Source organism: Fusarium tjaetaba (genome assembly GCF_013396195.1).
Source record: "Fusarium tjaetaba strain NRRL 66243 chromosome Unknown NRRL66243_c0000087, whole genome shotgun sequence".
Taxonomy (NCBI): Eukaryota; Fungi; Ascomycota; class Sordariomycetes; order Hypocreales; family Nectriaceae; genus Fusarium; species Fusarium tjaetaba.
Genome location: NW_023501283.1, coordinates 216,811 through 242,688, shown reverse-complemented (window position 1 = coordinate 242,688; position 25,878 = coordinate 216,811). Strand labels below are relative to the sequence as shown.

The window sequence follows — 25,878 nt, the reverse complement described above, 5'->3', positions numbered from 1 at the left end:
GCAGGGAGGGGCAAGAAAACTTAAGACCTTTATCCTAAGTAATAAAAAGATTTAGGCAATTTAGTCTAAGTTTAGAGGAATCTTTACTGGGTTTATTTTAACATTCTCTTCTAAATATTATGTTTTCTTGCTCCTTTAGGGTTGGACTGGGCCCCCTATCGCGTGTTGAACTTGGCAAAACAAGCTGCTGATTATGTTAACTCTAACAAGAAGCCATGTAGAAACGTGCTGCATCGTACCCAACTTAGTAACCTTCGTGATCCCTCAATCGACGTCGATCAAGCAATGACTTGATTCTGCTTCCATAAATCTCCACTCTGTAGGCGTCGCACATAAGGTCCTGCATAAAGCTTCGCGCATTGTCCCCTTCTTTAGTCGAGATGGGAAAGTCAGGCTTGCAAACGACAACATCCTGTCCCTTTAATCCCATGTCTTGCTCGCAGTACTGTCTACGGGAAGCTTCATGCTCGCATATATATGGATTTCCTGCCATATGTACCGCAAGCAAAAAGAAAAAGACTTGTCCCTTCTTAGCGTCTGTTGCGTCATGTAGTGATGTCGGAAATCTTTCTCCATTTCTCCCGAACGCCGCAGCAGCGTAGTGAGCGAATACGCTGTAGGGCAACTTTTTGATAAACCACGGGACGATTTCGGGGCCAAAGTTAAAACAGTCCATCAGGCGATGGTATAGAGCGTTCATTCGGAACACAATGTCCTGTCGGTTCGAGAACAGCGGGTGCGAAAGCTTCCTCTTCTTCCAGAGCGCAAAGTTCTCGTTGGAAAGTCCATCTTTACCAAGCAACGAGTACATATGAGCCTCAATGAAAGCGCCGTCATGTGTGCCGCCGAAGGTATGTTCCAAGAATTCCGATGTTAGCAGCAGTGTACTTGTCCGCCGCTCCTTTCTCATGACAGGTGAAGCTAGACATAGACTGTCGAAATTATCATAACATTCAAGATAAGTTATAATTATTTCTCGTATCTCGGAAGGGAGGTGTTGGAAAGGGTCCTTGACGCTCTGGGACACGGGTGCGCTCTGGGACATACTGGACCGTCGATCTTGCAAGCTTGAAAATGAAGAATTGGGAGGAAGGGATTTTCACACAGGGGGACTTTTTTATACTTGCGTGGTCAAGAACTTTCTGTCGTGGCAAATATTTATATGCCAATTGCAAGTCTATACTGCCTAAAGTTTAACCCTATGGCTTGCCACAATTGGCTCACTCACCAAAGTCAAAGTCATGCTCTGTGGGTTCGGGACAGACACTTTTACTGATCAAGGCTTCAGATGCATAGCTCTAGCTCGTCAAGGACGTAATACCTGATTGAGCGACTAGTGGAGCAGACAAATCAGACGAATCTTGGTACCCAAGGCTATCATCAAACAAACACCCACTCTTCTTCTCCCTCCTCATCTGTTGCCTGATCCGATCCGTGATCAAGTATCCGGTAAGTAACAACTACTTTTGTGAATTGCTCCCACTTTTCCTCTCTCCGTTTTCTCAACTCTTCCTCTTCCGCCGCAGCCTTGATCCCATCTCGCACTGACATTTCAATTTGCAGGGCAAGACCGGATGCAAATCCCGAGGCAGGGTTATTCTCTTCGATGATATACCTGTGATGATGGTAGAAGATTGTCGGATGAGTAGGACCAGAGAGGGCCAAAACATCCATGACATCTACAAGAATAAGAAAAGTCGTTACGTGATCATATTCTCTTTTATTCAAGGGATATGTCGTTGGAAATCTTTCGCCATGCTTTCCGTACGCCTTGACGATGTGGTGGGTGAGGCATTCATCTGCGTGCCTCTCGATGAATGTACGGACTATTTCGGGACCCAGGCTCAAGTAGTCTCCAAAACGTCCATGAAGTGCTTCCATATCGTAAACAATCTCAGGTTTTGTCGAAAATAAGGGATTAACAAGTCCGAATTTCCAATAACCCAACCAATCATCCTCTGATAAGTGACCGTCAGAAAGAAGACAACGCACTTGAGCGGCTTTAAAACGCCAGCGAGACTCCCAGCGAGAACTATAGCTATAGCGATCATACAGCTGATCAAATTTGTTAAAGACAGAATCCGAGCAAATCGTCAACTTGTTTGTATGTCGCTCGTGATTCATAACCACCGAAGCTTTACAAAGACTGTCGTACCATTCGTAGCGATCCATGTTTGTTATGATCTTTTGTCGGACATTGGAAGGGAGACGGAAAAAGGGGTCTTTGGCGGAAATATCCTTCATGGTGGTGGTTGAGGGTGCCATCTGGGGCTGAGAAGCAGGGCTAAAATGTGAAGAATCAAGTTCGACGTGGATTCTCAGCGACAGGAGAACTTTTTATAAATTAGTAATAAGCTTGCCTTTGTAGATGACTATGTTCTCAAAGTTTGGTCGGATGGTGTCATGAGGCAGACCTTAGCAAACCTCGAAAACCTTATAGTGACAGAATTTCCATTGTTCTCTCGAGCCTAAACTTACATTCGACCATCAAAGACAAACTTTGCATATAAACCTTGACAACAGTCAGCCAACTATATCATACCGAGGGCCAGAAGACCCTCAGCACATGAAAGGATAGTGTTTCCTTTGAAATGAACCTTCGAGAGGTCCTTTTATCACCAAGTCTTGTGTACGGGTTGACACTCTGGGTCATATACCTCAACTGCAAATAACGTGCCTACCGTAACTAATTCTATAGCACAAACATCACACATGGAAACGACCTGTAGTCTTAACTTCCAAGACATCACTAGTTGCGCCAGATCTGGTGGAGGGCAGTGGATCAATAGTGTCGATATTTTCGAATTACATATAGCAAGTTCATCCATCATAGGGCACGTCCAGTCCTCCTTGTCCAGTCCTCCTCGCCCCATTACCCATTCTGACCATATCGTGTCTTTCACATTTCACCTATGACTACACCTGGACATTGCTTCATACGGGAGGATGAACCTCAAAGAATAGTTTTCCTTTCGGGCGGCCGTTTTGGTTCAAATTGTCATAGAAACTGGTAGTTATTCACTCATCCTCTCGATGACCTCGAAGCTTCTAGGAAAGTGATGCTATCTTGGAATCCCCAAACAGAAATTTATTGGGCGTACTTGCGTTCAACAACAAAACTAGCATTGGATAAACACCATTTCTTCTGCTTCCTTCTGTCCCTCCTCCGCTTCCTGCTGCTCCTCTTGCTCCTGATTATCTTCACCGAAATACAGGATTGTCTTGAATCAAACATATGAGCTGCTTTCTAGATGTTAGATATTACTAGGCCTTGGCTAGCTTCAAAATACAAGCGACAAACATCATGCAGTATCAGAACTTGGTCATTTGCGAGCCGAACAAGGTTTAAGGTATGGGTTCATTTCATGATAGAATAATGAATTAATAGTAACCAAGCTTTTGAAATGGCAAAATGCCTTTTCTATCATGTCTTAGCTCTCATCTCAAAGTTATTCCTCCTTCTTATCCAAAAACAGTTTATAGTCGTGCAAAACTGCGCATTGAACTGACATTATCCATCTATCAGCAAGCATATGGAAACGCTGCTCCCTGATAGATAGCTGTTTATCTAACTCTCTGGGATTTGTGACAAAGGCCGATGGGCATTGGTCCATTGTTTCGATAATTAGAAGAAGCAATAATGTTCGGTACCAAATATCAGACCCAACCGAAGGCATCGTGGTAGGAAGATGTTCCCCATGTTTTCCGAATGATTTGGCGGCGTAATGGCCGAAGATACCACCGTAGGAGTCGGGATATTTAGCTCTATATAGAGGCACCAATTGAGGGCCTAAAGAAAAGCATTCGACCATGCGTTGGTAGACGGCGTTCATCTCAAAGATCAAGTGTTGCTCTGATGTGAACAGCGGATCCCGCAAGTATTCGTCATGTTCAAACGCTGGAATCGGTTCCTTAATCTTGGAATACTCCACAAGTACCAATATGCAATTGAACATTTCATAGTCCAGCTCTTTGTGGAGGGCTTTCCAGGTTTTCAGTAATTTGCTCGTGTGGAGCTGATGCCTGAAAACGGGTGATGCTTGACAGAGATCTGTGAGAACATCCTCGGCAACTAAATTTGATATAATCCTTTCCCGTATTTCTAAAGGAAGTAGTCCGAAGGGGTCCATTATGAGAATTTCGAGTCGCAGTTGTAGTATGAATGGTTGATCGGATCTTGTGATGGTTCAGAAATTAGGAGTTGTTGGTTGGAATCTTTGCGGGCGGGGCGCGATTTTATAGGCAGAAGAGGAATATATTAGCTTTTGTGGCCCACAAAGAATAGGCTGCCAAAGTTTGGGGACGCGTGTGAGGCGCGTGATGTGAGGCATCAGCTGTGGCCGTGGGAACTATCAACTCAAAAAGTCACACAAAATTTGACTTCGGCAGGAAACTACCTTACTTTCTTCTCGCGGTACCTTTTCGTGGAACTGGAATATGACCCACAGTTGTGATTGGTGGTATATGTAGTGCGTTATCGAATTCTTTGTTGCGAGCACAGGGTCTCGCCACCATAAAAAGCTTGAACCACGGAGCTCAAAGTGCTGTGCTGGATCTCATCTTCCGTGATTATGAGGTCCATGAATAAACTTTAAGAGAAGTTCGACTTCGTTTTGATGCCCTAGTCCCCACCGGAACCCGCATGGCATTCTTTATTATCGGTGCCATAAGGTGTTCAGAGGTAAATAGAGAACCTGTGGGCCATAAGCTGTGACCATTAATTACCAGTAGCAGTTCTAGCACGGCAACTTTGCCTAGTGCGAAGGAATTCGGAATCTCAATAAATTGATTGATACTCAAACCTCATGACTTCTCAACGAGACATATCAAGCCACCACACTCAAAAATCCCAATAAACTTTAGCCTTTGAAAGGCAATATGCGCATAACCTCCACAAAGGTAAGTCACCTGATTGAAAATAGAACAATCTGCTTTTGTGACGACGGAATCTCGATAGATGTCATGACTCTGGGTAGAAGCCTCTTTTAAAACCCGAACTTTACCGCAGTCGACCTTTGTCGACCTATCGAGCTCGGTACTGCCACAAGCATTCTAACAGGCGCAAATCTTGTTGTGAGCTCCATCTATTCCTCAAAAGTCCCTCATTTTGATGCTCAATTGATGGCACCCAGGATCCTACTGCAGTTCCTATTATGGGCTGGTTCAGCATCCAAAGTTCACATGGATGGCGGTGAACAGCCTCCATTAAATCGAGCACGGCAGCTCTCTTTGGCCCCACGGCTTCCAAGACGGTTCCCCAGACGCTAAACGTTATGCTCCTGACTGGCTAAGCTCGCTCAGTGCGTCTTATGACTCAATATTGGGCCATACATGGTGTTGCAGAAGAAACACCTGTGAATATTAACGAAACTACGCACCGCGGATTCTCGTCTGAACACTTGCCAACTTACTGCTGAAGTCCGTGATCAGTCTAGCCATAGCTTTTTGTAATGCATTCCAATTGAATGGCAGAGTGCCAGGCTAACAAGCTACTTGATCAACCTCCAGATTCGAAAAGAATATTTGAGCCTCCATTGAAGAGGTTATGGAAAAACCGCTCATTTATGATGCCGCAATCATTTAAACTTAGTTCAAGTGTAAGCGCAACACCCTGATGATCTTAATAAAGACAAGTCTTTGAACTTGTTTGTAAAAAGACCGTCATACCCTACAGAAGTGTCGTGAGTCGGCGATTTCTTCTTTCAGCCTGCCTTGGTAGCCGACGCCAAGAAGATCGCTTCAGCTAGGATCCGCAGCCCTGTCACTTTAGCTCCCCAAGCGCAGCACTCGTTGGCTGATTTCCATGATCCTAGCCAGCATTGAGGCACAGATCCTTGTATGATGCCTAAATCGTTCCATAATTAACCCAAGGGCAACCAACGAGAGTCTAGATTGTCCTCGTGTAAAATTAGACCGGCCGCTGATGACGGAAACATAAACACCACCTCATTCCCGGCCCCAACGGTTCCCTCTTGTTCTTTGACGCCATTCATTCTTTTGCCATGGCGACGTTCAGTTTATTACATGCCGCTCTTCTTTTCTGGGTGGCTCTGGCAGTCGCCCAGGGTTCCGATTTGAAGGCTCTCAAACATAAGGGCTGCTATTGGTCGAGACCGACGAATTTTGTGGTTGGTGGATTTTCGAGGACCGAGGTTGAGCGTCAGAAGTGTCTCGACACATGTACCCGACGCGGTCAGCAATGGATTGCGTTCGGTTCCGTCAACTGCTTCTGCAGTAAAACCGCCCCGAGTTATCATCAAGTCGACAATAACCGCTGCAATGCGCAATGTATCGGTATTTTGGATGGTGACTGCATCAAGCAGCCAAGAAACATCTATGCCTCTGAGGAGGAGGACGAACTTTACGCCGTTTTCTCCATCCCTTTCATCGCCAATGACGAAACACATCGACTGTCTGCGCACCACAGACAGGGACCCTCTACTCATACAACCGAATCCAAGCAGCTCGCGACAAACCGAGGCGAGGTTGGCAAGATCACGGCGCAGGGATGCTATTATATCTCATGGAGTTTGTCAATGCTCATGAAAGTGTTGATCAGTGATGATGACTCCCGTCGTGAATGCGCCAAGATCTGCGCTAAAAATGGAAAGCCTCTTGCTCTGATCAGTGGAATCGATTGCTCCTGCGGTACCATGTATCCTGCAAGAGATGCCACTGCTGGTTCTGATAAGTGCTACATGCCATGCTTGAGCGACGGTGATGATAGATGTCAGCGCGATTCGGAGTACGACCCAGCTCGTCATTATCATTATACCGCCGTTTATGACACCGGCCTTGGTCTTGATATCGAGACTCAACCTTCTATCGACACTGAGTTACCGAGTTCTGGAAAAACATCTTCCAAGCATACTGAGCCAAATGATCATCCCGGACAGGCTTGCTACAGCAGAGTACCTCCAAGTCCTGTATACAACGTGTTTGCGGGCAATACTCCTATGCTATGTCATCGCTTCTGTCAACGAAAAGGTCTTATGTATGCGATCACCTGGGATCAGATCTGCTACTGCAACAACGAATACCCCGATAAGAAAGACGAACTTCCAAATTCTCAGTGTAATATCCAGTGTCCCGGAACAAATCTTTTCAAGTGCGGTGGCGGCAGCAATATCGCGTTCAGTGTTTACAACCTTGGCCGTGAGAGGAGGCCTGCCATCAAACCTGAACCTATCAGACAAATTGAGCGATGCTTCTACGATATCCCAAGGACCGCAAGTCGCATACCCTTAGACGCAGGTGCAGTCTCAAGGTTCCCCTCATCCTGCATCGACTCGTGCAAAGCCGCAGGAAGAGGTGTTGCGTTCATCAAAGGCTCGCAATGTCACTGTGCCCAAGGTTATCCTCGCTTCAGCTCCACAACAGACCTTCGCGAATGTCAGATTCCTTGCTCTGGCGATTCTAAGTTCTCTTGTGGAGGCTACGGTGTCACTGCAGACACTTTCTCAGCATACAGGACTGGCTACTCAGAAGGGACACACCGCATCCAACACGAATCCAACAACAGGGCGCATGTACAAAGGCCTTATGAGGAGCCCAGCTTAGGCTATGTGACATCGCATGGCTGCTACAACATGCAATCTACCACCTTGACACGCAAGAAGCTTGAGGGCAGGAACACCCTTGAACAATGCGCTCGCTACTGTCAGCGTGAGGACAAGCCTGTCGCAGCAGTCCAGCGTGGCTGGTGCCTGTGCTCTGATACATATCCTGCCAAGAGCGCACGGGTTGATGATAGTCAGTGTGCGAGCTGGTGTCCCGGTTGGTCTCGTGACGCTTGTGGCGGAAGGAGAACTTGGAGTGTTGTGAACACAGGAATAAGCACTGACGTGGCGGACGATGAGACCAAGTCCGAAGAAGTCGAGCGACCTTCCAAGGTCCCCAATCGTCCGGCAGAGTTGGGACTGTCTAAGCTAAAGTCCCATGGCTGCTTCAAGCTTCCTGACTTCACCTCTTCGTATCCTCCTCGCGTCAACATCAGAGGACCTTATCGAAGCTCCAACGGAGATTCTTGCAACAGGCAGTGTACCATTAAGGGATATTCTGTAGCCCTTCGCCATGGATCCAGGTGCTTCTGTTCCAACAAGGTTCCCGAGGAATCTGCGCGAGTTGCCGACGACAAATGTTGGTTTACTTCCATTTTCGACACACGCGAGCAGTGTGGCGGACCAGATGATGCTTACTCTGTGTACCGCCTTGGTTCCGACTTGTCGCATACAGAGGAAAAGGAGGTTCTCAAGGGCGACAACCCTAGCAACTCTCCTGTGAAGAGACCACAGTGCCTGCATCATGGGATGGAGCGCATCTACGAGACTTCATCGTCAGCCATCACTAAGATGGGCGAGTTTGCTCAGAACGCCCGAGAAGGCTTGGCTGGATTCCTTGACAAGGCTCAAGATGTCTTCGACGCCGGTCTTTGGAGAGTGATGGTTGCGTTCTCAGATGTTATGTATAGTTTGGGATGGAGATCGAGTTCAAGTGATGTTGATCTATAGAATATAGCCACATATAGTCTCTTATGTTATTTCATGAATTTGAACTTCTCATACGGTCTGCCTGTCAATGTCTTACCGAGAGTGACGTATTCCCACTGGGTACAAAGAAAGAGCTAACGAGAGTGGCCTACATCGGAACTAAGTACATAAGTATGAGGTGTAGTGGATATTGTCCTATGCCCCTTATGGTGGCACATAAACAACTCTCTCATCACCTCCTATAGTGAAGAAGAGAACAGTGCATCCATCTGGCACTGCATTTTCCATATCGTAGGAGAATTGCTGAGACTTGGCATCGGCAAGATTCTGTACAGCTATGGTGGCTGACTTCCCTCCATTGGACTGGAAGTAACGCATGAAAACTGATTCGGGATTCGAAAGATCGTAAGCCCTGAGAATGACCATGAAGTGAGTCACGACATCGTCCGCATCCACAACACACCAGTCGATATTGACAGCGCGATAGTCAGCATCGTCGTAAACTCTGTAGGTGATTTCGTAGCCAGCGTTCCCTTTGATTCGCAAGTTATCCCAGTAAGCCGCAATGGCCACTGATGGCAGGCCATTGTCCGGAAATGGGTTATTAGAGGATTGTGCGATGGAGTTGTCAAACAAACTGATCAACCCGTTGAAACCGACGTAGATGGTTTCACTGGACTCGGTGTATAGTCCAACTGGGAACAGAAGAGTAAGCTCCTCGACTCCATCTTCGCTGTCTTGGTCACCGCTAAATAATACGGTTGGGTTGATGAGATAGGACTCGCACGCACGAGACGGTGGACTAGTGGTGGTAGTAGTAGTCTCGGCTTCTGAGGTTGTTGTAGAGATTTCTGTTGTGTTGTCTGACGTGCTTGTTGATTCCAAAGATGCTGTAGTAGTGGTAATCTCGCTGGTAATGGTAGTCTCACTGCTAATGGTAGTCTCAATGCTGATGGTAGTCTCAGTATCGGTGGTAGTCTCGGTATCAGTGGTAGTTTTCCTGTCGATAGTCGTTTCTATGCTGACGGTAATACGAGTGTCGGAAATGCTGCCACTAGATTGCGAAGTGGGAGTATCTATATCGGACATTGCCGATGTTGTCGCAGCTAGTAAGCTGGATGCTGCGTCATCCGTGGGAGGCTGTGATTCTGAAGACAACACGTCAGTGGGCAAAGCAATATCTGTCGTTGCTTCGTCTGACGGTGTGAATGTAACACCAGGAATGTTTGTGAAAGAAAGGTCTTCAGATGTCTCAATTGGTACAGTCGGGAAGGCGGCCGTTGAAGTATTAGAAAAGCGAAAGAACTTGTTTGCACAGGTCGTGTTTGTGTAGGTGCTAAAGACGGTGGAACAAGAGTCGTCAAGTCCACGAGCGGCGTGGTGTCGGAAGGGTCAGTAGAAACAACAGTAGTCGTTGCACTGAAGAGAAGAGATGTGGCCACAGAATCCACTGTAGGTTGCATGGTCTGGAGATCGGTTGACGTAGGAGCAGCGCTTGTAGACGCTTACCCATCTTCGCATTCATCGACTATCGTCAACAATTAGCTTCTGGTGATACTAAAGACACAGACAACCATACCTCCAACGACAGATAATCTAACTGACACGCAGCCTTCGGGTGAGGATGCAAAGGTTATGTATACCAGACCAGTTCCTGGGTTCTGACAGAAGCCTGCTTCACCACTAGGTAGGTCAGGGCTGCGAAACCGGAGAAATCCACCACCACCAGAGAATGTTGTAGCGACAGCTCCACAGGGTACTGTCGCCTGTTCACCGCGCAGTTCCTTGAAGTCTTCCCCGTTATAATAGATGGGCCTCCCCCCGTCAAGAAGGCGTCCATCGGAGAGGCTGAATGCAGAAGCATCTTGTCATACTTCCGAGGTAGAGCCTACACAGCCCCCGAGCGCTCTCTTGAGACGCCTACGTCTTGAGTTTTCAGTGTCTGGAACGATGCGGAAGACAACGAGCTGATCGTCAGGCCCGGGCGCTGTCGTAGGACTGGAGTTCGCAGTATTCGTATCCGTTGTGGCCGAAGTTTCGATCGACTGACTTGAGTCGTCAGAAAGAGACTGAGAAGTCTGGAGAGTCTCAGTCAGGTCGAGAGATGGACCTGATCCGGGCTCGAATGTGGTAGAAGCTGTTAAGGCAGCATCAAAAGTCTGCGATGTGCTGTTCGTGGCATCTGTCGGCACGGACCCCGTGACATTCGACGAGACAGGAACAATGTACGTCGATAAGTACGTTACACAGACTGTATCCGATTCTTTGAAAACATATTGAGCACCAGTTTGCGTAATTAGACCTCAAAGCAGTAGCGAAACGAGTCGTCGTGACATTTTGCTATGTACCAAGACAAGCAGCTTACCCGCGGAGGGCGAAAGAGGCGAGGCATCATATTCAATGGCTTTTCTCTGATATCCACCGTAAGGGAGAATTTACTCCGGATTTTGATGTGAGGAATGAACACATTTGGTCGCTCAGGAGTTGAGAGTCGCTAGTCGGTATGTATAGCTGCAAGGGAGCAACAACGGTCGATGTCTCAGCCTAGACCCGACTCAAACTAGGGAGCGTTATGGATCGCATCTGGATAAAATATGCTTGTTTTTGAAGCGAGACATTGCCTTGTAGTTGTTACTGGTTAGTAAACGGGGCTCCTGTTCGACCCTTCCAGGCTCACTGGCACTACCTGACTCCCTTCATGTATGTGTTTTAAGACTCAAATGCGTCGAAGTCTATCACATAACGCTCAAGCTGGAGCATTGTTTGCTGGCCGTTTGTTTTGGCTTGAAGTCACAGGTATTGATTGAAATCTTTGCATATTGTTGCAGGGAAAATAGTGAAGCCGGATGTTTGCATGTCTCGAGAGAGCTTCGGGCGACACTTGCGCCCGAAACTGAACCAAGTCAAAATTATATCGTTGCCATCAATTGGGCATCGGGACCATTGTTTGAAGAGTATTATCGTATTTACGAGTTCTCTAATTTTTTAAGAGTCAGTAATAACGATAAATGAATTAGCGTGAATATCTATAGCCAGCAAACTCCTGCATCATATCTTTTTTATATCTTTATAGATTCGGTCGGTAAGAACTCAAAGTAGCGAGCCCATACAATAGCGTTTTATCCGATCCAAATTCCCGTAAGTACACATAATCCATGACAGATAACTATTAGAAGATTCCGACATCACAGAAATGCAATGTAACCTGCGAAGTGACTTCAAAACGGGCTCATTGAACATCTGATAGAGTTTTCGGCTATTCTTGAACTTCGTGACCCGTTCCATATCCGATCCGATCTTCTGACAAGAGTCGTTCTCTTTCAACGTCGGCCCACATGTCAACCCTCTTCTCGACAAAGACTCTACCCTTGACAGTAATGAAGATGGTCAAGATAAGCCCTACCAGGGCTCCAGCGGCGCCCAAAGTCGCGTTGACGGGCGTTGGGTCATCGTGTAGTGGACCATGAGTAAGCGCATCGAGTCCGGACTGAATGAGCTGCGTGATTCCGGAGACGCAAGTGACCGTTCCGTAAATGCGCCCGAACGTAGCGAAACCGAAGACTTTGGTGGCGTAGTCACTAAGATATAGGTCAGTAACTAGATTTGATGAAGCCATTTGAATGGCACTTACGAAACTGCTGAATAATACAGAGGACGGAAGAAGACGAAAGCAACGACTGTGAAGTATCCAGCAATTATGTTCGGAATACAGTTCAGGACTCCAATCACGATGATAAATACCGTCAAAACGAAAAAGGTAGCGGGAACACTCAGGTTGTTGAGCAAAATTCCAATGAAAGGCGTCGCGGCGACGCCTCCAATGGGGAGAGCAGCATCGAAGAACTCATTGATGCGCTCAGCGGCTTTGTCGGAGCCCAACATGTATCGATACTGCGATCTGACACCCGCGATGAAGTAGTTCATGCGAATCATCTGGAGGATAGTCAAAACCAGAATGAGAATGAACCAAGGCGTCATCATCTGCTGGTGAGCTGGCATTCCATGGAGAACACCCCAAACACCACTGGCTTCCTGTCGGCCCTCCTCTTCTCTGACTCGCTCGCCCCGTTCTTGACGATCGCCGGCGAGTTGCTCAATCTTCTCAAGCTTTGCCTTTCTCTGGCCGGCTCGCGCACTTCGGACGCGGGTAAGTTCGTTTGTATTCTCGATCTCTTCATCAGATTGGTGAAGATCGCGAGTGCTGTCTTGGGCGTGCTCGATTTTCTGCTCGAGTTGCGGAAGGGTATGGTACGAGTGCGCTGGCATCCACAGGAATTCAGCCAGTAAAATGGCGACCGGGACGGAAATGTAGCCGTAAAAGAATTTGTCGAGTGAAAATGATCCGTCGGAAGCATCATAAGCCATGCGATAGAACAAAAACACTGCAGCCGAGGCATCAAAGGCGCCGGTGACGAGCGCGACGATGAGTCCAGAATATCTGGGAAACGCGTTGGCTAGTTGGTAGCTAGAGACGAAGATAAATGTGCCACCGAAAGCTAGGAGGATGTTCCCGATGAGATATCCGTGGAAGCCGGGATGCGAGAATGAGATGGCCATCATCAACGAACCGAGGGCGAGCAGGACACTCGAGACCAGCCAACACACCCGTCGACCGAAGCGATCAAGGACAGAGCCGGCCAGAAGAGAAGAAACATTCGCAGAGATTGAAGCTGAGATGAACAAAAGGTTTAAGCGCATGTCTTGCTCGGCGCATGGGATCCTGTAGTCCACCACCGGGCAGAGATCGGAGTAGATGCCCTCCTTGATGAGAATTGGCTTGAGGGCAGCGAAGCCGAAGACGATGCCTGCTGCGAACCAACAAGCAATTATACCAGTCGCTACCTGAACTGCGCGAAGTTAGCTATGCGTCTCTATTGATCCGGACTGTACTCCTTACCGTAGCGCTTGAGGTTGGAGACCTTGTAAGCAGCAATGTTGGGTAATTTCTTAGCAATCTCAACAGGAGCAAAATTCAATCGTCGCCATTCTGATCGGTCACCGCTTTGATCGCGTTCATCCCCAGGAACAAGAGTATTTTCTGTGACAAACTCAGGAGATACACTCGGATGACTCGGACCTTCATAGCTGGGATTCGCTGGGCCTTCGTAATCGAAGCCCTCAGTCTGGGTTACATGCTGAGCGAGAGACATTTGCGCGTCCGATTAAAAAAGAAAAGCCACTGCCCAAGCACAAACTAAACGAAAAAAGGTACAGAGCACGAGCGAAGATAATAAATAGGGCGGTAATTAAATCCGAAAGAGCATTATTTATTCCCTAATGCTTGAGAAATTGCGGTCAGGATCACCATGTTTCGGTGACTTTCTTCCGTTGACCGTTGCCGGTGACGTCAACTAGATCTCATTGTCAGAGCATGTTGTTATCGGGCGATAAGACTAGAATGGTCTTGGGGATACAAGCGAGGGTATTCGCAGATTGTGAGACCGTGGAATCGCATCGAACTGGGGGGCCTCAGGCATTTGTTGCTTTGACGCGACACGCAATTTCCATGTTGTTTGCTGTTGCTTGCCGATGTGAAGTTTCGCGAAGCTTCCCCGGCCGATGAGGTGGAGGCCACTAAGTTACAGGGGGCGTCGTACCATTGATGTTACCCTACACCAACCGCATCATGTTGAGCGCCGTGATTGAGCAATCGATTGTGAGTTCCCACTGGTCAATTCCATTAACGACATCTGTTGCTGATTGGGGGGATGTTTCTGTGCAGTCTGCAAACCTCCATCTGGCTTTCTTAGACGACTGGCAAAGAATGCGTGTAGCTGTGCGCTTTCGAGACCAGGCACCAGTAATTTTAAACTGTATCACCACTACTAAGAAGATTCATGACAGTACACGGATTATTGTCGCCTCAATTTAATCTAATAAGTCACGTTCGGGCCTCAGGCCTTTTATGTCAGTTTTCTTTTTAACAAGCCAAAGTTGAATGCACTTCTTATATTACTCCACGCAGCACCGTAGGTTGAAGTAACTATCTTCGAGGGTATGGATTGAATTATTCTATTACTTACGGCACCCGATTAGCCTAAATGGCTTACATCGTCTTCTCCATGACGATGTAGTTTATTTTCTGGGTCGTTGAATCAGCCTATTTTACAGAATCAGCAAGGTTGAGTTGCATCAAGACCCCTCATTCTGCAGGTTCAATGCGCTCTTCGACAAGATCGTCATGCTACCAACAAGGGTCAACATCTAGCGCTCGAATCGGCATCATCAATTGCGAACAGTTTGTTCCCGGGGATCGTAATTCAGCCGTTTTCTCCCCCGCATTTGCCTGAATCTATCTCATGATCGACAGCCTGAATGCGCACATATAATGAGGAGAAGCTGTCGCGATTGAAGTCATGTCTGGTGTAACCAGGACGATATCGCCTGACTGGTTTCATAATGCGCTTCTCTTGGTTATTGTGCCCGCTTCTTGCGATGGGAAGTGCTCTTCCCGAAACGAAGACGGATGTTTCGACATATACCAACCCTGTCCTTCCAGGATGGCACTCAGACCCCTCATGCATCCAGAAAGATGGCCTCTTTCTCTGCGTCACTTCAACATTTATCTCGTTCCCAGGACTTCCGGTCTATGCTTCAAGGGATCTAGTCAACTGGCGTCTCATCAGCCATGTATGGAACCGTGAGAAACAGTTACCTGGCATCAGCTGGAAGACAGCAGGACAACAGCAGGGCATGTATGCACCAACCATTCGATACCACAAGGGAACATACTACGTCATCTGCGAGTACCTAGGCGTAGGAGACATCATCGGCGTCATCTTCAAGACCACAAATCCCTGGGATGAGAGTAGCTGGAGTGACCCTGTTACCTTCAAGCCAACGCACATTGACCCCGACCTCTTCTGGGATGACGATGGAAAGGTTTATTGTGCTACCCATGGCATCACTCTGCAGGAGATTGATCTGGAGACTGGAAAGCTTAGCTCCGAGCTAAACATCTGGAACGGCACAGGAGGTGTATGGCCAGAGGGACCCCATATTTACAAGCGCGACGGTTACTACTATCTCATGATTGCCGAGGGTGGAACTGCCGAAGACCATGCTATCACAATCGCTCGGGCCCGCAAGATCACCGGCCCCTATGAAGCCTACAAGAACAACCCAATCTTGACCAACCGTGGAACGTCTGAGTACTTCCAGACTGTCGGTCACGGTGATCTGTTCCAAGATACCAAGGGCAACTGGTGGGGTCTTTGTCTTGCTACTCGCATCACAGCACAGGGAGTTTCACCCATGGGCCGTGAGGCTGTTTTGTTCAATGGCACATGGAACAAGGGCGAATGGCCCAAGTTGCAACCAGTCCGAGGCCGCATGCCTGGAAACCTCCTCCCAAAGCCGACGCGAAACGTACCCGGAGACGGACCTTTCAACGCCGACCCAGATAAATACAACCTGAAGAAGACCAAGAAGATTCCTCCTCACTTTGTGCACCATAGAGTCCCAAGGGAAGGCGCTTTCTCTTTGTCCTCTAAGGGTCTACATATTGTGCCTAGTCGAAACAATGTTACCGGTAGTGTGTTGCCAGGAGACGAGATTGAGCTCTCAGGACAGCGAGGTCTAGCCTTCATCGGCCGTCGCCAAACTCACACTCTGTTCAAGTACAGTGTTGATATCGACTTCAAGCCCAAGTCCGACGACCAGGAAGCCGGAATCACCATTTTCCGCACGCAGTTTGACCATATCGACCTTGGCATCGTTCGTCTTCCTACAACGCAAGGTAGCAACAATAAATCTAAGCTTGCATTCCGATTCCGAGCCACAGGAGCTCAGAATGTTCCTGCACCGAAGGTAGTACCGGTCCCCGATGGCTGGGAGAAGGGCGTAATCAGTCTACATATCGAGGCAGCCAACGCGACGCACTACAACCTTGGAGCTTCAAGCCACCGAGGCAAGACTCTCAACATCGCGACAGCATCGGCAAGTCTTGTGAGTGGAGGTACCGGCTCATTTGTTGGTAGCTTGCTTGGACCTTATGCTACCTGCAACGGCAAAGGATCTGGAGTGGACTGTCCCAAGGGAGGCGATGTTTATGTGACTCAGTGGACTTACAAGCCTGTGGCTCAAGAGATTGATCATGGTGTTTTTGTCAAATCAGAATTGTAGTTCCCCAGTACAGCTTGCTCGTTGAGAGCAATATTATTAGTTGAGATGCAATTGAAGTTGCTGAACTGACTGTGCTATTATTAGTGACACGTGTGACGGGAACCAATCTCACTGGAGGAATTATCCCTAGCTTCCATGTGGCCCCTCTCCACCCAGATCTGGGATGCAAGGGCGATGAACGGTTATTGCAATGCCGATTTAACGGGGCGACAAAATGGCCGAATTTTGAGGCAAAAAGCCACAAAGAAATGTGGTTTATTGGGGGAGTCTAAGTCATTGATTGAAGTTTCTCACTTTTTGCTCGCCGTCTAGAGCGCTGACAATTCATGATCCAGTGGCGGTGATGCTGAAAAAGCTCATTCCTTCGTCCACGTCAAGGTTCGAGCTTATCACAAAGTACCTTTCTTACAGTGACACAATCTCGAACCTCGAAATACATACCGCCTTTCTGACACAGTGATACAGCAATTGGCTTTAATCCGCAAAAGGTTACGCCGAAACGATACCCTTATCTCTGTGGCGATGGTGTCTTAGTGGCCTCCTCATCTAACCGTATTCGATCATTCCGAGGGTCCAGAACACAAATGCTCAGTAGCGACTTTACCTGCAAATTCTTTTTCCCATTCATTTAAATTCCCATCTTTCTTATCTGTCATTCTCTGGACCCTTTATCTTTCACCCAGCCAGCAACAATGGAGTTCCAAAAACCCCGACTGCCTCCCAAGGCACCGAGAAGTACGCTAAAACTTTCCAATGTCGTCACTCACGATCTGGAATTTTACGTACATCCGAATCTGGTCCCTGATCAAGACCCCTGCAAGGGTAGACTACTTCGAGCCACGGGTCCCATTCGAGAAGGAACCATTCTTCTCGTAGACATACCATATGCTATCGTCCCTTCCGTGACGTCCAACGAACCGCTTATATGCAGCAATTTATCCTGCTCTCGTCGTGTCCCTCAAAATGGTTGCGCCGTCCGCTGTGAGCACGCTTGTTTCAAGGATGTTGTATGGTGTAATGTCGCATGCCGAGCGACGGATAAGAGCCGGCATGACTTCGAGTGCTCTTGGTTGAAGAAAAACGCGGAAGGACTTCGCCAGAAAGAGGGAGAGTATAATTTCGCTACGGTCTGGCATGTTGTTCGTCTGCTTGCCACGTGGAATGCCGAGTTACACAGCGGTAACGCCCTTACACAACAGCGGCCTTCATGGGAGGCACATTTCCTACGTGGCTGGAAAGCCGTGGATATGTGCTGTGCGTACCTCGACTCGTGGCCCGAGGTGCAGATTACACATTGGAAACGACTGGTACATGAGCATCTCAGTGATGCAACTGTTCTACCGCCCCTTCTAAGTGCCGAACAAATGCTTTTGCTATTATGCAAGGAAGAGACCAACACATTTGGCCTGTATCCGAGGGCTACTGGCTCTCAGCCCGTGAACAACAATGCTGCACCAAGAGGTGAATCGTACGGAATGGCCCTGTATCCCCGCGCTGCCCAGTTCAACCATTCTTGCCTACCAAATGTAAGCGATGAAACATGATGAAACGCCGCGTGAATGTGTTACTGACAGCTCTCACAGGTTACTCACAAACCCGACGGCCAAGCGCGAATGGTCTATACAGCAGCCCGGGACATTGCAAAAGGCGATGAATGCATGATCACATACTTCGACCTCACAACGCATAAAGACCTCTCAAGTAGGCAAAATCATACACAAGAGCAGTTTCAGTTCAAATGTACTTGCGAAAGATGTCTGAAGGAAGAAGCAGAAGGAAACATCGAGGGCATGGATTCATTACCGTTTGGCTTCTGAGAGGGCGTGCATGGAAAGGCGTTTGGGAAATGATGAGACGTAGAACACGACGGCAGGAAACAACAATGAATTTTATATGAAACCATGATGCTTTTTACATGATTGATTGTGCTAAGAACTGAAACTTAAGTGTCCTGATACCTGCCTGTTCTGTCTCGGCTTATTGCCCTTAATAAGTACCAAGGGTAGGCTTAGAAATACCTGTAGCTATGAGCTATGTGCATAGTCGGACAATGAGTGAACGCCGATGCGAAAATGAATGAAAACGTTCTATTAATCATCAGTTGAGCGATGGTTCCAGGCTGCACTTTGATTCGTTGCGGAGCTTTGTTTCGTGGGGTTACGGAGCGGACGAAACGATATTGTAACGTTATCCCGGGTCTCGGACGAAGAACGGACAAATTTCAGAAAAAAAGACGTGGGTTTCCAGCCCACTACCCATGATGAGGTGTCCACTGCCCATGACCATGATCGACCTCTAGCTGATCACCCACAGGTTGTCGGGTGTGAGGTTGGCCCGTCCGAACCATGATAGGCTAGACTTAAGTCGATCGGACTCGTTTTTATCCGATCATGTCATGATAGCTTTTTTGGCAGAACATCTTTCGACTATTGTGGAGCAAGTCGCCTGTATATAAATGCCGAAAGGGCAAGGCAAGATGGAAATACTAAGCACGAATCCTTACGTCCTTTGATCAACATGAAAGTTCTCGTCGTCCTTGCTCATCCTGAGCCCCGATCCTTCAATGGCTCTCTCTTCCAAGTCTCTGTTAATGAGCTCAAAGCTCAAGGTCACCAAGTCAAGACCTCAGACCTGTACTCAATGAAATGGAAAGCCGAGATTGATCGCACAGACTTTCCTGATCTAGCAACCGATGCCCGTCTCAGGGTTCCATACGCATCAAGGGATTCATACACAACAAAAAGTCTTACCGAGGACGTCAAGATCGAACAAGAAAAGCTGTTATGGGCCGACGTCGTCTTACTTCACTTTCCGCTCTGGTGGTATACCATGCCCGCCATTCTGAAGGGTTGGGTTGAAAGAGTGTTCTCTATGGGTTTCGCTTATGGAGTTGGAGAGCATAGCGATAAGCATTATGGAGATAGATATGGCGAGGGAGTGTTTGCGGGAAAGCGAGCGATGCTTGTCGTTACTGTTGGGGGCCAAAAAGAACACTTCTCGACACGCGGAATCGCGGGGCCCATTGACGACTTACTATTCCCCATTAATCATGGGGTGCTATACTATCCCGGGTTTCAGGTTCTTCCATCTCACGTCGTTTATCAGACCGATAGACTTGATGAAGCTGGCTTTGAGAAGGAGGCGGAGGCACTTCGTGAGAAGCTGAGGCATTTAGATAGCATTGAGCCCATTGCTTATAGGCCGCAGAATGGAGGCGACTATGAGATACCCTCTTTGACTCTGAAGCCGGGGTTGGAGGGGAAGAACGCGAGTGGGTATTCGATACACATTCGCGAAGGTGGAGTTGCCAAGAACGAGTGATCTTGCTAGGAAAAGGCAGATACACGGAATAGATCGAAAATCGAGTAACGAAAGGATATTAGAAGATATAGGAAGTTACCTATCGAACCAGGAATAGTCTTCATCTAGGGATAGAGCAAAACCTGTTGTCCCCAAGCCATAGCCGTCTCTGCAACTGTGACCGCCCTCTCCCATTCTTCTATGGAGAACCCTTTCTCTACAATCTCATGTCCAGCTTCCTTGCCCAGTTTGAGAACTCCCGTTTCAATCATCTTGACCAAAGATACCAACTCCTGGCGCGTGTACATGAACTGCGCTTTGATCGTGATGTTTCGAAGCATGAGGCTAGCATAGTTGATCTTGATATCGAACATCATACCCAGAAAGACAACACGACCGAAAGACGCAAGTGAGTTGATGGAAATGTTGAGGTGCTGATGTGAAGCTGTCGCTGCAGGCGGAGACACGTCGATGTAAGCATCAGCGCCTCCGGGCACAAGTGCGGCAATGGCCTCGGTATCCTTCTTCTCATCACCAGTGAGCTCAACGGCGGTGACGCGAGGGTATCGAGACGTGAGAGGCTTTAGCTTAGAGGCTGAGCGTGAAAGGGCAATCACGCGACAGCCGATCTGGGCTGCCAGTTCGACAACCGCGCCGGAAAAGTGTCCTGTGGCTGGAGCAACAATAACAGTCTCGCCGGCTTGAAGATTGGCAGCTCTGATACCGCCGTATGCTACCGAGAGGCGTTGAATGTAGCTCAGGTCTCCATATGAGTAACCCATCTCATCGACAAGAATCTTTTCATTCAGAGGGATGACATTCTCCATGGCAACAACAGCGAAATCTCTCCAGAAGCCCTTCCAGAGATTGAAAAGCTTCAAGTCAGCTTCGGGACCACCGCCGTCATGAATACCGAGCAGAACTCGGGTGTTGGGATCATCTCTTGCCGTGATGAAGTTGTTCATGTAGACAAGCTGACCAGGTTTGAGAGCGACAGCGTCAGGCCCAACTGATACGATGCGACCAACGCCACCATCCCCGGGGTTATACGGGGGTTTGAAGGAAAGAGGACTGTTTCCTTTGAAGCCTTCGCGTTGATGAGGGCGTACTGGCGTGCTGAGGACACGGACAATGACTGATCCAGGAGGGACAGTCTTGGGAAGTGGAGTCTTCTCGGGCTTGAGAGGCTCGTTGAAGGCGGGGAGTACAAGAGAAGTTGAGAACTCGGGAACGGCTTGGTCGCCCATTCTAACTCTGTGTTGCTTGATAGGTGCTTGAGTTGGAATATGAAATGAGTCGCTGGCTGGATGTAGAACAGCTGTTGAGGGCAGGAACTGCTCTTATACCCGTCCCAGATATTAATCAGCTTCCTTTTCGAGCCGTGAGAAGCGGATGTGAATCCCATTGGCATCGGTGTCTTCGTGCATCGACTGTTGGGCGTCTTGGCGCAGCGTCGGATCTAAAGTCGGACATGTCAATTGCCCAAAACGGTAACTGTTAGAACCGACAAGTCCGACACCCCACTATATCTCGCCATTCACGCAGAACAGGTGAGTAGCACAGACCTAAACGCCGATGAATGACTCTTCTGTGATCGATGTGTCAAATTCTTCACAGCCAGTCAACATGTTCACTGAGCCCTAGGTCTCGTCAGTGGCGCAAGTCTGGAAGTGGATATGTGTACAAACCCAGTCTGACGTTGCAGCGATGTTCCATGTGAAGTTGTCGAAGTCGTAGACATCGCCGTTTCTCAAGCCGTAAGTGCCAAAGCATTGCACAAGGGCACTTTCTTGATTTGAATCTGAGACATGGGGGTATATAGGACGCTCAATCGAAGTTGACGAATGGATATCTGCCAGAATTACCTGGAGTAGGCGCGAGCTTTCAAGGGCGTATGAAGAGACGCATGATCTCCTGGGCCACAGATGTGCCGCCTTTTCGAGTGTGTGGACGATATAGCCTTTTCGGCTTTGCCTGTAATACTTCAGTCTTGGCGATTAATCTCCTCAAGGCAGACTTACGGCAAGTTGGGACAACCGAAAAACTCAAGCGGTGCCATGATCATAGTTATAAAGAAGTCATTGACGGGCAGGTTAGCCTTTACTTGCGGCTCGTTATAGAATCTGCCCCCTCTCTGCATCTCTTGATCAACCTCTATGTAAACTTCGATAGATCTTAGGGCATTCTTGCGAGACACATCGAGCGCGGTTTCGCAATATCGATTCTCAAGGCTCATAATATTAAGGAAAGGACGATATATCAGTGCAATCCCTGTGTTGTAGATGAGCTGAAACAACACTCGTTGCAAAGCGGTGAAAGTGGTGGTCGTCAGGCAAGTATCCTTGACAGAATACACGCGGAGGCAGGGTGGAATCGATCTGTACCATGTCTCGAGTTGTGTTTTGAGAAAAAGGGCGTCTTTATAGTTGCAGGTCTTGAAACCAAGGGCATGGCAAATGATGTGTCTCAGAATTGGCAAGAGATGGGACATGTATACGCAGGGGAGTGCAGCATGGACCACTGTTGCTGGAGTAGAGAAGATAACCTTCGAGTCCTCGTCAAACTCATCATCAGTCACGTCTGTTGGATGGCTGATAGAGTATGTATCGTCGTGTAGCACAGGCGGTAGTCCATGCTCAAGAGAGAGCAAGACGTCGTAGTATTGGAGATAATACCAGACCCGCCGTCTCATTTCAACTTGGAATAGGGTCAGAGCCTGTAAGAAGTCGTCTCCATCAACATGATAGCCCCGCTGTTGCGCAATACGAACAGTCAAGGCATGAAGCTGGGAGAGATTGATGTCGTTGTCCGTTTGATGGAAGCATCGTGCATGAAGATGCATAGCCAAAGCTTCAACTGAGAATTCGCTTGCTGTGTTGTACTGTCCGGATGTAAGACATCGGGCTGACATGGAAATAAATGTCGAAGAATGTTGATGGTATCTCCTGTCATCAGGTATGATGGCACCAACTGCGAGGACTGAGAATAGGACGCTTGCCCACAGAAGGTTTACAGATGCAGGGTTGTTCCAGAAGGCCTCGTACTGTCTGCGGAATTGGCGTATATGAATGAATGGCACAGCGATATGCCTTGCATCGAGGTATGTTGAGACTATCTTATCAGAATCCTGGCGGGATGGTAAAGCCGCCAGAACATCTTCTGGGGTAACTTTGGCGAGAGATCCAAACACGATATCTGGAAGTTGATCTACTTGCGGAGCCGTAACAGCCTTATTGCTGATGACCTGCCGAATACGATCCACACCTGCAGCTAGTTTATCGCAGGATGCGGCAGCTTGGTCCTGGCTAGGCTGGCTGAGGAGACTCTGGAGAAGGCTCTGCATCTGCCTAAGCTCATTCTGGACTCGACCATCGGCACGATTGGCCAGCGAAGCAGTCGGTTGTCGCGGAATCGATTCTAGGTGACATGATTCCTGAACACCACGCTTCAGACATGAACCGCATGGCTGTTGTCGGTCGCATTTCTGCTTGCGCGCACGACACGCTGAGCAAGATACAGCGGGTCTGTTCCGCTTGATCCGTGGGGTTTGGGATGCTCGGAACTTGGTGATATGGCCTGACAGGATCTGGTTTGTCATTTTCTGCGAGTCGATTGGGTCGGGTTGGGCAGTAATAAGGTTGCGATAGATCAAAGAGATCATGAATCGGTCAAAGCCGGTGTCTGGGGGGTTCTCACTTCGTGTGCTCGTGCTTCAGGAGATGGTGGGGTTTTGGCCAATCCATGCGCTCTGGTTGGCTGTACTAATGCACTAAACTGCTTACAGACCCTCGCACGACCTCCAAGAAAACGTAGGGCTTTATATTCTAAGAATTGGGATATTTAGGTGAGTTAAGTAGAGCTAATTGGGCCTTCAGGCCAATTCGTACATCAAGTTTAGAAGAAAGTTTCTTGCTCCCAAAGAAAAAGGCTGCCATCGGAATGTATGTCTTAAAGAGCCTTGCAGGTAATACCCAAAACATCAGAGCTAATGTTCTCACACAAAAACTGCCCAGCACCAGTTCCCGACTCAACAGTCCAGTTCGTGAACTCAACATCGCAATTCTTTCCCTCAATAGGGCAGTATACATGACCGGTAGTAGGAGCATACTTGGTACTAGTTTCTCCAGAGAAGTTCTTGACATAGATCTCAGTCACCTGCGCCGTGCTGGGATACTGTTCGCAGTAAGACTCGTCTTCGTTGTAGCAAGCATCAAACTCGAATGCAGCACCGCAATTATCAACGATAACACCATCCCAGGTAACGTTGCGGACAACTGCTGTGCCATGATCAGGACCGCCGGGGTAGATCTTGATACCAGCCGCTTTCGTGGCGCCTTTCATGGTAGCATTTCTTACGTAGACGTTGGTGACTGTGTCTGTGTTTGTTCTGCCGAGAGAACCGACTGATAGACCGTGGGATCCTTGGCAGGTGATGTCCTCGACGGTGACTTGGTCACAGCCTGCCTTGAATGCAACACAATCATCCTCGTTCTGGATAAAGATGTTTGAAAGAGTCGTGTACTTGGATGCTCCAATATCGAATCCATCGGTGTTCTTTGGTGGATAGCTGGACTTGCTGATGGCAGTCAAGTCCATGTTGAGGAACTTAACCCTCTCACTGTTGGAACCGATATCAATAAAGACGTTTTGAGCGTTCTTCATGAGAAAGCCGTTGACTTCAACATCGGTAGACCCCTCCACGGCAAACATGACAGGCCTCTTCAGATCGCCGGCGGATCCAAATCGATCCCACGCAGCTTGCCCATTGCCATCGATTACTCCAGTACCAGCAGGACTATGGAACTTCAGCCCACTAATTCCACGAATATCGATCTGAGTACGAGAGTTGTTCCAAAACGTGTAATCATCTGAGAGTTTGAGTCGACCGTCGAGCTGGACCTCGCAGTTGGTGCACCCTGTAAAACTGAGTTTGCTTCTGATCATGTAGGTAGTATCTTGGGGAAACACGATGACTCCGCCATCTCCGCATTGCTTCAGCGTTTCGTGGATGGCTGGGACATCATCTGTTGAAGCTGAGCCGGCTGATTTGGGAGTACAAGTCGCTCGCTTATGACGCGCTCGAGAATTGTCGTGTGAGGTTGGAGTTCCTGCGACTCCTTGGGTAGCCAGTGATAGGAGCGGAACGAAGAAGACAGATTGAAAGAGCATTGTTGTATTCTTCAGACACAAGGATCTGTGATCCCGTGGATGTTTCGTCTTGTGTGATCTAGGTCACTTAAATACACTTCTTAGATCAAGACTATTTAATGGTGAGTTAGGACACACTACTCGATGGCTTGGCCTTCCCCAAGTCATGAGTTTAGCTGAACCTCTTGAGTTGCCTACCTGCCGACGATCTGAGTTCGTAGCACCAGCTCAAACTTAGCTGTAGAACCGTTTCAACAAATTATCCACCAATCAATCTTTCTGGCATTTTAAAAATACGACCCCTCAGTTACTAAACCAAATACCTTGAAGATTTGTACAGTTTCAATGGGTAAATAGGATGATCCCTGTCACTTTGGTCTGAACCCGAGTAAATCTTCGACTTGTAAACGAATACGCGCCAAGACCCCGCATCCTACCTTACCTACTTCTTTTGTATATTGCATTACCTTCTGGGGGTTGATCGAAGTCTGGTTGTCAACAGTCAAAATCATCATGTGTCCTGGCTCAGCAAATGCTACCTTTTAGCCTAATACCCCAAAGTCAACCCCGAACTGCCCCCAAACTTTGCCCCGGATTAAGACCCAGACTTCCTGTTTCGATCTCTTACTTGTCCGGTTTACAGTGGTCTCTGCATTTGATGTTCCTTATTCGATAAAATACGGAGAAATGAGAACCTGGAACGACTTTCACATGACGCCAAACCTCTTGCACAGCTAGCCGACGGAAGGAAGTTGCCGAGGGCCTGTCTCATGATCCGATTAGTTGTTATTTGAACGTCCTGTTTCAGCCTGATATC

General features: G+C 48.1%; 11 protein-coding genes across 11 annotated transcripts; 4 read left to right on the top strand and 7 right to left on the bottom strand.

The window, feature by feature from the left end:
* Window positions 1-244: 244 nt before the first annotated feature.
* Window positions 245-1,045, bottom strand: FTJAE_4630 (uncharacterized protein; the record flags this gene model as incomplete). The annotated part of the gene is made up of 1 exon (XM_037351054.1): window positions 245-1,045. One exon carries the CDS (start codon window positions 1,043-1,045, stop codon window positions 245-247), a length of 801 nt encoding a protein of 266 aa, XP_037208342.1.
* A 335-nt stretch (window positions 1,046-1,380) lies between these two features.
* Window positions 1,381-2,265, bottom strand: FTJAE_4629 (uncharacterized protein; the record flags this gene model as incomplete). The annotated part of the gene is made up of 1 exon (XM_037351052.1): window positions 1,381-2,265. One exon carries the CDS (start codon window positions 2,263-2,265, stop codon window positions 1,381-1,383), a length of 885 nt encoding a protein of 294 aa, XP_037208341.1.
* Window positions 2,266-6,002: 3,737 nt separating this feature from the next.
* Window positions 6,003-8,510, top strand: FTJAE_4628 (uncharacterized protein; the record flags this gene model as incomplete). Its single annotated transcript, XM_037351051.1, has 1 exon — window positions 6,003-8,510. One exon carries the CDS (start codon window positions 6,003-6,005, stop codon window positions 8,508-8,510), a length of 2,508 nt encoding a protein of 835 aa, XP_037208340.1.
* Window positions 8,511-8,693: 183 nt separating this feature from the next.
* FTJAE_4627 (uncharacterized protein) lies at window positions 8,694-10,884 on the bottom strand (the record flags this gene model as incomplete). The annotated part of the gene is made up of 5 exons (XM_037351050.1): window positions 8,694-9,825; window positions 9,999-10,017; window positions 10,069-10,353; window positions 10,414-10,648; window positions 10,855-10,884. 5 exons carry the CDS (start codon window positions 10,882-10,884, stop codon window positions 8,694-8,696), a joined length of 1,701 nt encoding a protein of 566 aa, XP_037208339.1.
* An 861-nt stretch (window positions 10,885-11,745) lies between these two features.
* Window positions 11,746-13,639, bottom strand: FTJAE_4626 (photosystem II D2; the record flags this gene model as incomplete). The annotated part of the gene is made up of 3 exons (XM_037351049.1): window positions 11,746-12,067; window positions 12,121-13,336; window positions 13,387-13,639. 3 exons carry the CDS (start codon window positions 13,637-13,639, stop codon window positions 11,746-11,748), a joined length of 1,791 nt encoding a protein of 596 aa, XP_037208338.1.
* Window positions 13,640-14,924: 1,285 nt separating this feature from the next.
* On the top strand, window positions 14,925-16,613 carry FTJAE_4625 (xylosidase arabinosidase; the record flags this gene model as incomplete). The annotated part of the gene is made up of 1 exon (XM_037351048.1): window positions 14,925-16,613. One exon carries the CDS (start codon window positions 14,925-14,927, stop codon window positions 16,611-16,613), a length of 1,689 nt encoding a protein of 562 aa, XP_037208337.1.
* Window positions 16,614-17,305: 692 nt separating this feature from the next.
* On the top strand, window positions 17,306-18,430 carry FTJAE_4624 (histone-lysine n-methyltransferase ASHR2; the record flags this gene model as incomplete). The annotated part of the gene is made up of 2 exons (XM_037351047.1): window positions 17,306-18,139; window positions 18,197-18,430. 2 exons carry the CDS (start codon window positions 17,306-17,308, stop codon window positions 18,428-18,430), a joined length of 1,068 nt encoding a protein of 355 aa, XP_037208336.1.
* A 700-nt stretch (window positions 18,431-19,130) lies between these two features.
* On the top strand, window positions 19,131-19,934 carry FTJAE_4623 (NAD(P)H dehydrogenase (quinone); the record flags this gene model as incomplete). Its single annotated transcript, XM_037351046.1, has 1 exon — window positions 19,131-19,934. The coding sequence occupies one exon, from the start codon at window positions 19,131-19,133 to the stop codon at window positions 19,932-19,934; it is 804 nt and encodes a 267-aa protein (XP_037208335.1).
* Window positions 19,935-20,038: 104 nt separating this feature from the next.
* On the bottom strand, window positions 20,039-21,160 carry FTJAE_4622 (ADH3-alcohol dehydrogenase III; the record flags this gene model as incomplete). The annotated part of the gene is made up of 1 exon (XM_037351045.1): window positions 20,039-21,160. One exon carries the CDS (start codon window positions 21,158-21,160, stop codon window positions 20,039-20,041), a length of 1,122 nt encoding a protein of 373 aa, XP_037208334.1.
* Window positions 21,161-21,553: 393 nt separating this feature from the next.
* On the bottom strand, window positions 21,554-23,511 carry FTJAE_4621 (transcription activator acu-15; the record flags this gene model as incomplete). The annotated part of the gene is made up of 2 exons (XM_037351044.1): window positions 21,554-21,887; window positions 21,935-23,511. The coding sequence occupies 2 exons, from the start codon at window positions 23,509-23,511 to the stop codon at window positions 21,554-21,556; spliced, it is 1,911 nt and encodes a 636-aa protein (XP_037208333.1).
* Window positions 23,512-23,861: 350 nt separating this feature from the next.
* On the bottom strand, window positions 23,862-25,082 carry FTJAE_4620 (endo-xylogalacturonan hydrolase A; the record flags this gene model as incomplete). The annotated part of the gene is made up of 1 exon (XM_037351043.1): window positions 23,862-25,082. One exon carries the CDS (start codon window positions 25,080-25,082, stop codon window positions 23,862-23,864), a length of 1,221 nt encoding a protein of 406 aa, XP_037208332.1.
* Window positions 25,083-25,878: the final 796 nt, after the last annotated feature.